This window comes from Thunnus maccoyii, chromosome 20 (genome assembly GCF_910596095.1).
Source record: "Thunnus maccoyii chromosome 20, fThuMac1.1, whole genome shotgun sequence".
Taxonomy (NCBI): domain Eukaryota; kingdom Metazoa; phylum Chordata; class Actinopteri; order Scombriformes; family Scombridae; genus Thunnus; species Thunnus maccoyii.
Window position 1 is genome coordinate 16,956,268 of NC_056552.1, and position 14,675 is coordinate 16,970,942.

The 14,675-nt window shown below is 41.6% G+C and overlaps 2 protein-coding genes across 2 annotated transcripts; both read right to left on the reverse strand.

Annotated features, from left to right (window-relative positions):
* Positions 1 to 46: 46 nt before the first annotated feature.
* LOC121887409 (toll-like receptor 13) lies at positions 47 to 6,179 on the reverse strand. Its single transcript, XM_042398154.1, has 7 exons — positions 6,135 to 6,179; positions 4,396 to 5,268; positions 3,718 to 4,280; positions 3,485 to 3,632; positions 2,997 to 3,367; positions 1,839 to 1,932; positions 47 to 1,717 (listed from the first exon to the last, which is right to left on the reverse strand). The coding sequence occupies exons 2-7, from the start codon at positions 5,215 to 5,217 to the stop codon at positions 968 to 970; spliced, it is 2,748 nt and encodes a 915-aa protein (XP_042254088.1). The 5' UTR covers positions 5,218 to 5,268; positions 6,135 to 6,179; the 3' UTR covers positions 47 to 967.
* A 1,579-nt stretch (positions 6,180 to 7,758) lies between these two features.
* On the reverse strand, positions 7,759 to 13,435 carry prr35 (proline rich 35). The gene is made up of 4 exons (XM_042398158.1): positions 13,370 to 13,435; positions 12,660 to 12,715; positions 9,013 to 10,609; positions 7,759 to 8,856 (listed from the first exon to the last, which is right to left on the reverse strand). Exons 3-4 carry the CDS (start codon positions 10,419 to 10,421, stop codon positions 8,031 to 8,033), a joined length of 2,235 nt encoding a protein of 744 aa, XP_042254092.1. The 5' UTR covers positions 10,422 to 10,609; positions 12,660 to 12,715; positions 13,370 to 13,435; the 3' UTR covers positions 7,759 to 8,030.
* Between the last annotated feature and the right edge of the window lie 1,240 nt (positions 13,436 to 14,675).

A 14,675-nucleotide genomic window follows, 5' to 3' on the forward strand; every position in this document is an offset into this window, starting at 1 on the left:
ACAGCTTTATTAAGTAACAGAATTTATCTGTAGATGGAAGCAAGAGTTTAAGTCAGCACGCCAGTTGATGATTATGGACAGTAAATGTAATTATTTTCACCACTTGGCATAAGGAACAGAACAAATAAGCATAGAAAGAATCATTCTTATTGCTCACTATACTATATATCATCATAGCTAAGACAGCATTTCTAAAATAATCACAAAACCAAAATAGAACTCAAATATGGTCTTTTAAAACCGGTCTCTTAACAAATATGTTGTACAGAAGCAGGTTTTCTGAAGCAGGTTGAGATGATTTTAGGTCTCCACTCACAAATGTGAAAAAAGCAAATATATGAGCCATAGAAAGGTGTGTTCCTGGTATTTATTTATATTATATAAACTGCCACTTTGAAAGAAACAGCGGCCATTACACTTAACAGGCCATAGGAAGGTAATAACATGGCATTTCTTGGTATTTCCCTTGTCTTCAATTATTAATTGGAAAATACTTAAAAAAAAACACATTTCAGAACATTTACTACATGTTACAAACCACAGAAAGGTAATTATCATTTTAATGTGGAAACCAACCACATATATGGCAAACAATTCCTATTACATAATACAGGATGTGAAAATGTACTCAGGTAAAGTACTGTGTGTCTTTGACTTTTTATTTGGAAGCAGTAGTTTTAAGCTTTGGCAGCATGAAGCCATACAACTTATTGTCTAGAAAGAGTTTTCCCAGTTATTTTTTAAAAATGTGTTACTCCGTAACTATAAGCCAATTCAATACAAGAAATTGTCACTACACTACTTTGGCTATTTGTTGTTTTTCTTGTTATTACCGAGTAATTCCACTACAATGATTTCATATTACCTTGGTTATTATTTACTTATTTCTTGTCAAATGAAGTAATTTGACAGCCTAGCCAGGCCTTGAAAAGTTAATTATGGGTATTTCAAATAGTTAGCATTTGGCCTAGCCAATTAGCGGCGCTAACTCTCCCTCTCCTCCTCTTCCTTCCTCCTCCTCATCCTCATTGTCTTTCAGAGCATCTACCAGTCTGACCCAGAAAGCGCCCTGCTCTTGTGGTTTCTCTGGCCACAGCAGGTAGGTTTTCTTGCGTACAATCTTGCGTAGGCGTGTGTAGGGAGACAGACAGTGGTCAGGTATCTCCTCTAGGAACACCAGCAGCAGGACATCACTGCCATCACACAGAAGCCTCAGGCTGGCCAGCTGAAACTCCACAGAGCACCACTCACTTCGCAGGAAGTGACGTGTCACTATACAAATGGTGTGACGAGAGTTGTAGATGGCAGCCTCGATGTTCTCCAAGATGGCAGTACCCGGGCGGAAGTCTCTGTGGTGGAGGCATAGCCTGAGCCCCGGTAAACCAGAAGCTGGCTTCTCTAGATTGGGCACCAGCTGCCTCATCACCCAGGCCTCATCCTTGGAGCTATACGAAATGAATGCATCATACTGGAATTTGGGCCTTGCTGCCCCCTTACGCCCATGTACCTTTGCCTTGAGGATGAGCAGCAGGTAGCGCAGGGTAGGGCCTTGTGTGTGCCAGACCAGACACACACACACAAACAACACGTCCATCACAGAAAAGGTGATGAAGAGATTGAAGGAAATCTGTTCGAAGGAGCAGGCTTTATCATCGAACTGCCACAGATAGGAAGATCTCTTGTCGTTGTCACATTGGAGGTCGTACAGGTAGGACACCTGGAACACAGGAAAAATAAGACAACTGAATCATTTGAGCTGTCAAATATATGTAAGTTACAGATGTTTTACTCCGATAATAACAGTGAATATAAGTCACAGTGTTTACAGCTTGTCCTACCTGTGTATGAGCATTGTGGACAGCCCAGGTCTTGAACCAGGCATTGTCACAGGTACAGGTAAGTGGATTTTCTGTAATGTCCAAAACACGCAATCTGGAAAGATACACAGTCACACATACACTCAAAGTTTGTCAGTTTAAATCTATTCCAAATATCTATCTATATCGATATCTATCACTCCTAGTACTGTGAACACAGAAACCATGCTTCTGTTGCTGTTCATTTATAAGAAAATTTGCACATTTTTTTATGTGTTAGAGTGATTGTCATTCTAGTTCTGTGATGCAGATGTTGAACAGTGTGTCACTTTATTAGGTGGTCAGTTACTGAGGTTGTGAGGTTGCTTAACATATTAAATCTGCAAAGGGAAATAGGGTTATATTCATAAACTTTGAGAGCTTGTGTATTTTTCATGAAAGATAAACTGATCTCTTTTTAACTGAACTATGCCTTTAATTGAAGTGTAGAAAGTAAAAAATAATTTTTTTTGTTGAATATACTGTATGTTACTGGCAAACATTTGCAAGGTCTGTTAGACTCAAAGAGTTTGAGGATACGTTCACTGTTCAACCTGGGCCTGATTATGAAGTTTTTAGCTCATCATTTATGATCATACATAGTACAATTTCACTGATACCTGTAATTAAGACAAAATGTCCACTGTGCTGCAGCTTCTCACTGCAGTCTAATAGGGAAATTATTAAAGCCCCTGAAAAAATTGTTACAAATCTTAAGTATTTCTCTATAAAATTAAATACTCATTAAATATATAAGCAACAGTCAAAGTTTAAGAGGAAAAAAGTAAGAACTAAGTTCATAGTTGTTATTTACTGAGAGTTTAACACTCAAAAACTCTGCTAATGTGTTTCCTTTGGACTGTGTGGGCGTGGTTTGATCTAATATGATTGACAGTGCTGACAACATTAGCGGCAGCTTTTTCCAATTGAGCCCACTTCAAACCAACAGTTACTAAAAATAAATGAAATAAAAGAGGTTTCATGATTTTTGGTCTGTGCTCTGTGAGAAACTGTAGTACAAAGGGAAACTCCTCAAAACTAAAGCTAACAGTGAAATTGTGTTACACAGTCATAAATGATGGTAATAAGTGAATTTATCATTTAAGAGTTGCTTGCTAGATAATTTAGTAGCTTCTGTACCTCGGCAGAACGTCCAGCATCGTTTTGTTCACAGTATGGAGGTGGTTTGACTGGACTTTGAGGACTTCCAGTGAATTATCTGGAGGCAACAGGTCAGCAGGCAGAGTATCCAGGTCTGCCCTGTAAAGAGTCAGCTTCTTCAGGCTTTTCAGAGGGGACAACACTGCACTCAGGTTGGTCGATTTCATAATCACCCCTGCTATGTACAGGTACTTCAGTCTGACCAGAGGAGCAAAGGCGTCACAATGGAAGTCGACGTTGATGCTGTGCCCGATGGCCAGTGAGGTAAGTTGACGCTGACCTCGAAAGAAATCTGGTCCAATATTACCAATGCCTCGACCTCCAGGTCCCTGGTAGTTCATCTCCAGATACTCCAAATTGGACATAGAAGATAGACAGATAAAAAAGAAAGATTTACACACAAAATGCATCTCTTTTCCTCTATTGGTCACGAGGTGTTAATAACTGACTGAAGAAATGTGTTATACCTCCAGAGAAGTAAGGCTGATGAAAGGAGCTTCATATGATCTAAAATGGAGACGGTTGTTGTACAGAATAAATGCCTTCAAATTCATCAGGCCAGACAGAATGGATGGTGTCAGCCTCTTGATGCGGTTCCCACTTAAGTCCAGGTACCTAATGGACAGACAACTGTGTTCAATACATTAATAGAGAACAAATTTGAGAAAAGATAAACACACAAGTAGAGAATTCTGATTACCTGAGACTCATCAGATCTCGGAAGGAGCCTTCTTCAATGAAATCAATTATGTTCAAACTGAGGTTGAGCTTATTCAGCTTCCGTAGCTTACTGAAAGGCTCCCTGGTGATATATTTTAGCAGATTGAACTGCAGGTAGAGCTGCTCAAGTTGGGTGAGGGCACTGAATACCTTTGGTGTCAACTCAGTGATTTCATTTTTCATGAGAGACAGGCGAGTCAGACTCTTCAGAGGGATGAACCAGTTGGGGTCAATGTCTCGTAATTTGCTCCTGTCAAAGCTCAAAAAGGTGAGACTGGTCAGGCCTTGAAAAGTATCCTGCTGAATGACGACCTTGTTTTGATTCAGCTGCAGTGTTTTCAGTCTACTGTAACCGTCAAATGTAGCACGAGATATCTCCTTCAGCCCACAGTTGTTGAGATAGAGTCTGCTTGTGTTTCCTTTACCCAATGTCAACTGGGCGACATTCCCAAGGTTTGCATGCACAATAAACACCACTTGTGGAGTGGCACAGTCCAGGAGGCTGGAGTTACGCTGAGGTAACTTGGATCCTTTCAAGTCAACCTGCATCAAGTTAAATTTACATGAAATTACTTTAAAACATATTGAAACCGTCACAAAATAAAGCAATTGACGGTGTATAAGCAAAGAAATACTGCATTTAAACAAGTACTTGTACCTCTACTCTCTCAAGCTGGTCCATTCCTTTCAGCAATCCACAGATGGTAAATGGAGATCTCTCCACAAACAAAGAAAATGACACCTGAGAGAGATTCCTCTTTGTCTCCTCAGAAAGTCCCACCAGCACTTCTGCTTTAACTCCCTGGAGAAGCAGACTCTTCAGCCTGCGGTTGGAGGCAAAAACATCTGCCTGGAGCTCCAGCTCGGAGTTGTTGGACAACCTGATGTACTCAAGGGCAGGGAAACAGCTCACATTTAACTTGCGGATGTTGTTTGCTAAAAGATCGAGCTGCCTAAGAGTGGAGGAGCCACCAGACTCTTCACAGCTGAAAGCCTTGAGCATGTTCAGAGACAGGTTGACTTCTTGAATCAGTGGGAGGAAATTAAAGATACCTTGAGAGATTGTAACAAGTGCATTATAGGTCAGAAGGAGGGATTGTAGCCTGACGAGTCCATCAAATGCATCGGAGCGGATGTGTGAGATGTTGTTGCTGGTGAGATTGAGAGAAACCAAGAGGTCCAAGCCTCTGAATTCTCCTCCTTTTAGAGACACCAGCTTGTTCTGGCTCAGGTCCAGGTGTTTGAGCCTGAGCACATGACTGAATGATCCAGGTGGGATGACTTGGATCTTGTTCTTGGACAGGTTGATTGTTGTTATATTATCTGGGATCATGCTAACAACATCAGAGAGGTTAGCAATGTTGTGGTTGAAGCACCACAGGGTCTCAGTCATGGGGAAGTTCTGAGAGCAGCCTTTAAAGCCAAAACCACAGCAGGCCGGGGTGTTGAGCAAAAGAAGGAACAGGACCGCTCGTATCATCTTGCTTGACAGCACCTTGGCACAGACTGCACAGAAGAATGACTAAGAAATCTGAAAATATGTTAACATAAAAAAGTGTGTGCATTAATGGGAAGTTGACAAAGCTGCACTGAAGTTTTCTTGAAGACGAAACCAATGTTAAAGGCTTTCCTCACTGTAAAACATACCTCCTTTGATTTAATGAATCTAACATTTAAAGTAGATAGGAACAAGAGTGGAAGGAATCAATTCCAGCTATTTTTGTTTTGATAAATAAGTAACCTCTTCTTGTAATTGCATAGATTCTTGAGTAGTTTTTGAAATGAAAAATTATTATTATTATTATTAATAATAATAATAATAATAATTTTAAGAACAATTACAATACTGTGTTACCTCTCCACCCCAACTCTGTAACATTATTAAATCCAAATATGTAAATTAACTTAAGTAGTTTTTGATCATTAAGCACATATACAGACAGGTGACAAATTAAGGAAAAACAGTTCAAGGTCTGAATGCTTGACCCCTACAATGAGGGGATCCAGAGGCTCTGTTTTGGTTTGGGTCCACTTGTCCCCTTAGAGTGAAGGGTTACTGCAAATCAATACAAAGCTGTTCTGAGTCATCACCTTTATCTTATGTTGAAACATTTCTATCCTGATGGTAGTGGTCTCTTCCAGGATGACCATGCCCCCATCCATAGGGCATAAACAGTGCTCTCCACCACCATCATCAAAACACCAAATGAGTGATTATCTTTAGGAATAATGGTGTTCATCCCTCCAGTAGAGTTCAGAGACTTGTAGAATCAATGCCAAGGCACACTGAAGCTGTTCTGGCAGCATGTGGTGGCCCAACACCTTACTAAGACACTTCATGTTGGTTTTTCCTTTAATTTGTCACCTGTCTGTTAATTGTGAAATATGAGAACTTACCCTCTTATGCTCCTCTTATGCTCCTCTTATGCTGGTTTAATTTATGCTACTGCACTTCCCCATTTAACTGCCATCAAGTACTCTGAATTTGTCTAAATAAGTAATCACCTCTTTTTGAGGAAGGATGTTGTCTTCGGGTGTGTGCGCACACTTTGTTCACACTGCTGAAAACAGTTGTTATACTGGCCAGTTATCTGTGGTAAAGATATTTAAAGAACACACTGGTTCGGTCTGAGAGTCAAAGTCCATCACTACCAGCTTCTTTCTTGCTTGCTTTTTTTCAGTCACTGTATTAGTGCTGACATGAGAGTGAATGAGCTAAACTCATGTGGCTTTAAATCTTTTGTCCACTTGAGGGTGCTATCAGCTTGGGGCCTGATCTCATAAGGCTACAGCAGAGAGATGGTGAGGTATATTCACTGTCCAGAGCATCCAACTTGGCATATAGCAGAAAACCCCAAACCAGTAATAGACTTTGTGCTAACATTGAAATATTTTATTTTTTCAGGGGAAATTCTGAACTGGGGACCAGTTAGAATCTCTGGGTGCCTTTACACATGACTAACTTTATATGGATGTTCCCAAAAATCTGTCTCTGTGAAACACTGAGCATCTCTGTCACTGGAAGCCAATGGTATTTAGAGAATTGAAAAATTGAAAAATTTGTTTGTTTGTTTTTTTACTGTGGTGCACATATCATGTATTCTATTTGATATGTTTAACATTTATTAATATATATATTATGCATGAAGCCTTAAATTCAAACTATTTGCAAATAATTGTTTGGATAACAGCTTAATCTTCATAGAGAACGATGTAAGTGTGGTACATAAAATTACAACTCTTATTTCAGTAATAACTCAATTAAGATATTGAGCCAGTATCAAATATAAATAGAAAAAAGTTAAAAAGATCAGACAGGCATTTTGACCTCTTCAGACTGAACATCCACCGAGACTCTTCTAGTTATGGCAGCTGACCTTTGCTGCTGTGTCTGGAGTGTGAGGGTGGTGAAGGGGCCACAGGACGCAGGGCAGCACTGCGCTGGGTGTCCTTCCCGGGGGCAGACAGGTACTCCTCTGTTAAGTCAATGTGGTGCTCGGCCCTGGAGCCCTGACCTTTGCGGGGGGTGGGGGTGGGGGGTCCTGGATTCCTGGATTAAGGAATTAAGGAGTCAGACACAAGTAACCCCACTGATGGCCATTTAGCTTAAGGAGCTGCTTCACCTTTAGCAGCCACTTTGAATCTGTTTATCTCTCATTTATACTCTAAATCATAATGATAGTGATGATAGCATTTTCTCAGAGCCTTTCCAATCTTTTTCTTATTATTTTTGTCTTGTGTTCCTCCGATGTATGGATGTTACCTCCTCTCTTTCTCCCATTTATTGTCCCGCTTGTATAAAAAAAATGAAACATTTGTTTTTTACTCAGTTTATTCCAAGAAATACAGTGTGTATTGTACATTTTATTTTCATCAAGTAAAATCAAGCCCGACATGACATCCATATAAAACCATTTACCCTTTAAAACATTTTACTTACATTTATTTTAAAAATTACATTATTTACAAACCCATTCAAAAGATTGTCTCTCAACATGATTTTAAAAGACTTAATTGGTCAAATTATTCTAATGGAAATAAGTGCTGATGTTACATTTAAAATCATTTTTAGGAGAGTCTTATCCATAGTGCATTTGTGAGACTTTACTCTCAATATTTTGTCATTCATTCTCTGTTTGTTCTATAAGGTGCAAAATGTTTTTGTGAAGTTAAACTGAGAATAAGAGTGACAGTCCTCTTCCAGCCAGTGAAAATCAAAGGCATGCCAGTAATTTTATAGACAACTGCATCTGATCAATCATATAGAATCAGTTATGTTACAGGAACAGAGGTTTATGTGTCTGTTGCTGTCAAAGGACTTGGAGGACACTGTGCTTCCAATCGCTGTATGGACGGTGGCCTTTTGGGGGTTTTGGCAGAGGAGGGGATGTCGGTGAACACCACTGATCGGCCGTCAGGACAGAGCAGGACGCTGGAGTCTGCCTCACACTTAGTAGTTCTGCTTGGCCATAAGGCCTCAGCTGGACTGGGCCTCATGCTGAGACCACCTGGAGAGAGAACCTCTGTGTTCACCACCGACGCACCTGCCTGACTCATCTTGATCAGCATGTCCAACGACTGCTTACGACTCTCTAGCGAAGCCTTCATCACCCTTCTCTCACTCTCATCCTCCTCGTCCTCCTTTCTCTCCTCCAGCTCCTCATCCTCCTCTTCTGTCTCTGTCGTGTTGCCTTTGAGACTGCCATCCTCTCTCAGGCCCAGATCACCGACTGAATCTGTTGAGTCTCTCTTGACTGAAAGGTCGAGAGGCCCGTCGCTTTGGCGAGCTGTCCGCTCCAGCGCCTGGTGGATGTGGGAAAGCTCGCTACGGATTTTGCTCAGGTGTTCCCAGAGGTGGTGCTGGGCGGGAAGGTCCTCCTTCTCTAGGTGGGAGATTTTACGCTCAGCCTCCTGATACTCCTGCAAGGCCTTGGAGAGGTCACTGAGGAGAGCGGCCACTGACTCTGAAGCTCCTTCCCCCATTGTGCGGGCAGCAGTCAAGTCCTGGCTATTGGGTCCCCCAGAAGTAGGAAGAGAGGTTGTTTCACTGTTAGGACTAGTGAGCAGATCGTTGTGCCACAGTTCAGACGGCCGGGTCTGAAGCTGAGTATCCTGTAAACTAAAAATGGGAGGAATTTTAAGGATACAAAACATACAAAAAGAACAAATATATTTTCATACTCCTACTCTTCCTCCTGTAACTCATTTTACCACCAGTAATGCAAATAACAATAATTTTAAAAAAAGATAAATGACAAAATGATGAGAATCTTACCTTCCATGGTAAAGAAGTTTATCTGATGCCATATTAAGAGTAGATGCAGTCTGAATATTCTTCAGAAGGTCCGAAGTAAAGCCCATAGCTGGCTTCTTCTCCACAGGTGCCTCATGGTTCCCCATTGGGGCTCCTGTTCTCTTGAGGCCCCAGCTTGCTTTACCTTCCTTGGCTGTAACCTGCAGTTTATCCGCCAGCCTGTAGGCCTGGTCTGGGGATTCTCTCTGAGGTGACACCCAACCAGCGGGGGAGACGGTGGTGGTCCCTGGCCGCAAAGCAGGCACTTTCCACAGATTGACTTTGGATTGGAAACTAGACAAGGGATTGGTTTCTAGACTGTTTGAGGATGTCTTGAGTGCTTTGCTGGCATCGCTCTGACTGGAGGCTGGTCCAAATGTGTGCTCGCACAGGAAGGGGTAGTAGAGCCGAGGGGGGATAAGAGCTCTGTCTGTGTGGGTGCTGGAAGCTGGGTGCATCAGCTGAGCGGCAGACGCCAGGAAGGGAAGCTGGGCGAGCTGTGCGTGGGTCTGAGCAGTCAGACTCGTGGCAGCGGAGGGAATAGCTGAGTTCATGTAGGAGAAGAGGCTGGGGCTGATGGGATAGCCCACCCCAAGAACTGACAGGTTGAGTCCAGTGGGATCCTGGTAATCCACCAGGTTTGGTGGAGGAGGGTAACAGGGGATTGAACTACTCACTCGGGGCTGAGCACTTTCAGCTTTGGCCTTAGTGTGGCTCGACGCTAGCAGCCGCCACTGCTCTGACAGCAGCCCAGGAGTTGTTAGACATGTCTTGGATAATTTATAATGTTTCAGCTGGGCCTCCACCTCCACTGAGCGTGCTCGTAAAAGCTGGTCTTCAAGGGAGAGCATGTCGGCCATCAGAAGCTCTGATTCTGGTGGTTTGGTTTTCTTGGTGGCGCACTCTGCAGTGTCTCCTCTTCCGCTGTTGTTACTGGAGCTCTCTTTCGTCAACCCTGCAACCTCTGTTCCCTCCCCTCGTTCTCCCTCCTCCTCGTCCTCTGGTCCCTGGCTTTCCCTGTCCTCACCTTCCTCCTCTACACTCCTTCGCTGCATCTGTCTCTCCTCAGTCTGTGTTACCTGCTCCAGCTCATCTTTGCCAGCAGCGTGGATGCCGTGTCCCTGCTGAAAGGGTCGGAGCTGGTCCGGGTGCAGGATGTTGCCCTTTTTATAGGGCCAGTCTGACTCTATGAGCAGAGACAGGGAGTTCTTGCACAGGCTGTACTTCATATGGTTGTACAGGTGGGACTTCTCCATGCAGGTAAAGGGGCACTGGAAGCACTTGTAGTTGTAGGGTTTGCCCCATGGCCGTGGAATATAGTGAGGCTTCTTGGGCTTGCGCTCCTTGTGCTTGCTGGCAGATGTCACTTTACAAGCGTCGTCCTTTGACATGATGGAATTAGAGTCTTGATTTTTATAAAGATTGTGTGATTGTATTCGAATTACAACAATTCAAGACTGATTTTTAGATTTTCTATCTTTTGTGTCAGGGCTCATTTCATTCGCCGTGAGTCTTTCCTCAGTTTTGCAGGTAAATGGGAATGAAAAAGAGCATTTTCTTGATAAAAGTGGAATAAAACCTGTGAACACACAAGACAGTTTGATATGAATAAAGGTGATATTCTTGAAAAAAGCAAAACATCAACTCAGGAACAATAGATAAAATATTTAATCTTTCACCAATATTTATAATTTTCACCTCTGAGTTCGTTCTTCATGAGTTTGCTGAAACAGCTCTCTAAGAAGTCTAAATATCTGATGAAGTGTGCACTGAAGGGTGGTATATATCATTATGCACATATGTGTATTATGAGAGCACATTTGTTGTCTGCCTAAGCTGAGGGTTGCCACTAAACTAACTGCAGGGAGGCCCATGATGCTCTGTTCTCACTGTACCTGCCACTACTCATTAGTTCCAGTGCAGTACCAGGCGCTAGCAAGGCCCAGGGCTGGGGGGCAAACGGGTCGTCACAGGGGACTCTGCACCTGTGCAGGGGGTCTCACAACACTCAAAGGCCTGCTGCTTGAGTTTGGGGCCAGACCCTCGGAGGCCGGCTACAGGCACATCACGGCCAGGCTGAGGGTTGCGTACAGCGGGTATGGAAGGGAGAGGAGATGGGGGTTTGAGGCCTGGTTCCTAATGAGAGCCTGGCGTCATGCCTATAGGGCGTCATTAGTGCCAGGACTGGGATCTGGGTCAGGACATGGTGCATAAGTTCAACTACTTTCCTGTACGCGTCTCGTCTTACTACCTCTGTAATTGGAGTTGGTTCATAACTTGATAAGGAATGAAAGCATGGATTATCAGAGGTTACATTTGTCATTACAAAGATAAATTTTAAATGCTGAATGACATATATTGTAAGCAAAAGGGTGTAATTCTTGTGACTAACATTGCAATTTGATGTCTTACAAGAGAGGCCAAAAACCACTCAGCACCAATTAATCTTCTGAGATTTTAATCTATTATCTTCCATATAGTTGATGTTATTTTTATTTTTATAATCGCATTTCTTCAATCAACAAAATGTATTGCAAGTAGCTTGTACACCTGCAGTACCTTTGAATTTGCTCACTATCGTCACTTTACAAGCGGCCACTTGCGTTCTCTCTTTTTATTTCTATTCCTCTTCATCTTCTAAAATTAACTTGTATTCCATGCCATACGTTTAATGAATATCCATCTCTGCTAATCCCTTAAATAAAATTTAAATTTCCAACAATAAATGTTTTTCTTTGGTGGTTGAATCAAAGAAACTTTTTATCCTTATTATACTTTAAGCCAAGCCTTTGGGTGAACCCTGCGGTGCATGAAGATGAAGATGAAGGAGTGTGCTCCTCAATTTAAAACACTCTGCTTTGAGGCTTTTTATTTTGTCTTTTTCCTCAGGTCATTCAAAGATAAAAGTCTGTGTGATGTTCAGGGAAAATAAACTTCACAAACTAATCTTCTCCTTATAACCCAGACTGCTCATGATAAAGTTTTGAAATAAAGGCCAGTGAGGTAAAAACAGGTGATGGATGGCTGGTTATGTTGAGAGACAGCGGACAACCTCATCTGTGAAACCCACAGCAGGAAGGGTGATGATGAAAGACTCGGTGACTCTAACACAGGATGGCAGGCTGTTGCCAACCGCTTTCCCAATTGGACCCTCAGAATTGGCCCGTTAGTGCCTGACCATTTGATTGGCTCACTTGTCCGCCCCAGGGCTCTGACCTGGGCTTTGAGCTCATAATGGAGCCTAACAGCTGCTGCTACGAGCCAATCAATAAAAATCATTTTTACAGTAGATTTTTTTTCCACTTCTGGCAACTGCTATCCGCCTGCCTCTGCACTGACTGTGCACTTTGGCCCCCCCGCTGCCCCATATCCAAACCCTGCGGTCTTGTTTTAAGCTTTTAGAGCTAATGATCACACAAGCCTAACCGCTTGAACATCTATTGTTGAAATTAAGGAGGTTCACCACACTAAAAGCTTTGACAAGTTACATGCAACAGCAACCACACCACTGACAGCCTGTGGGACGGGCTATTTGTACAGATAGTAAATGCACATAAGTGCTGTAAAGTAAATAGTTTTTAAGCTCTTAGGTTTTAAAAAATATATATACTTTATGTTAAAAACTTTACCTTAGATGGTTTTATGGATGATGAGTTGGTTGTCTCTCTCTGAGAAGAGAAAAGTCCTGGAAAAGAAGAAAGAGGATTTAAAAATAACAGTTTTATTGTCAGTTATCATCACCTGGTTATTGCCTCTTCATGGTCAGTTTTCAGTATAATTAGCCTTAATTTCAAGATGCAATCAAACCATTTTTAGCCAAACATATTTCCTACAAACACATACCATCAATTTATTGTATGTGAATAGAAAAGTTATTTTCTGCCTGTCTGGCATGCAAATCTGTCAGCAAAACACCAGCTGAATCTGATGATTAATTATTGCAATATTTCAAAATTCTTCATTAAAGTAAATGTAATATTCATTTGAATTGCATTTTATAATGCTACAAATGTGTAAAATTAGTGACAATGCCGTTTAGATTTGGAAAACATCTTTTAATTTCCTCCATAACTACAATCTTGTGACCAAATTTAATCTTAGACTTAAATAATTTGCAACAAAACTAAAAATGTAAGCTCACATTGAAACCTTACTTTTATGTTTGAAAAACTGCAGATTAGCAGGTTAAAAACGCAAGATCTCAGTGCAAGCAAAAGCACCATGCACATCAGGCCCCGTTTTTAATTTCCTGTTAAAATACTGCAAGCTATAACTTAATAAACTAATCTACTTGCATGCTATGAGCTACTTAAAAGAGAAGAAATGTATTCATCCGTACCTAGAGAGCGTCCCGGTGTGGCTGGCTGTCACCCCTCTGCAGCGGCACTGAGAGGGCAGCGCGTCCCGCTCAAATGGGAGCGCAGGAGCGAGTGTGGAGATATATATTGACTGGGAGCATTGCCCGGAGGCACTACAATACAGCAGCCCCCCGCCCCACACTACCCCTCCTCCCTCCCCCTGGATTGTCAAATGTGGTCTCTACCTTGCAGCCAGGATGCAATATAACAACCTACACAGTATTGGCAAAGGTTAGGTTAGTGATGGCTTCTTCTTATAGTGGAGGGTCGACATGACATTTGTCTGAGTTAATTTCTGCACGATGAGAGGATTTTCAGAATAGCTCCATGTTTGTTTTATTGCTTTCAAATCAAAATCTTGCATTGAGAAGTGAAAAATTGTTTATATTTCATACATTTTCTGAGTTTATGATTGGAATACAGCCTATTCATCAATATCTTATCTCTGCAAGGCTACATTTAGTTTTTGATCTTGTTCAAATGAAGCATTATTTTTTGGTTTTCCAGGAGACAGCAGAGGTATTTCTTCTAATAACCTCCCTGCTAAAAAAAAAAAACCAAACCCTAACCAATCTAGAACTGAAACTACTGTTTTACTTAAAAACATAAAACCTGAAAACAAATTTGTCATTGATAATTCTTCAAATATAAGTCTTCAATTAGAGAAAATATTTTATAAAAGCAGTTATATGATTAAGAGAAAATGCTTATAAGAAGGTGATTTGCAGCAGAGATAACTGATGTGAGATCTGACTCTTGGTGAGGTTCTGTATTCCTAATTGTTTTCATTTTATCTTTCTATCTATCTAGTCTGTAATTAATAATACAGTATAGACCTTTAATTTCAATGCAGGTTAACTAGGGATTTCAAAAGATAAGAGAAATACTGAAACTATCTGCTGCAGAGAAACTGTTTATATGACAAATTTCACACGAGAGAGCTTCTTATTCTCCCTTTTTCTGTTCTGAAATATGCAGTTACTCACAGACCATTTTTTGTCCTCTACATCCGTCTTTGTGATTTGCGGTGCGTTATATTCATGTCACATGAGGAAACACGTCTTATAAAATGTGTATTAATAGCATCAGAAGAATGGGAACACGTCTGTCTTTATGTGTGCAGTGATCAGCGATGGACCTGTGAATTTGTGTGATCATGTGTGTGCACCTTTTTGTTCTGCGCACCTGCATGATCCCTAATGCAGCACATGTGAGTATTAACGTCACGGCAGGTTATTCAGGTAGAAGTCTGTCTTTGGTGGTGGTGGTGGTGGTGGTGGTGGTGGT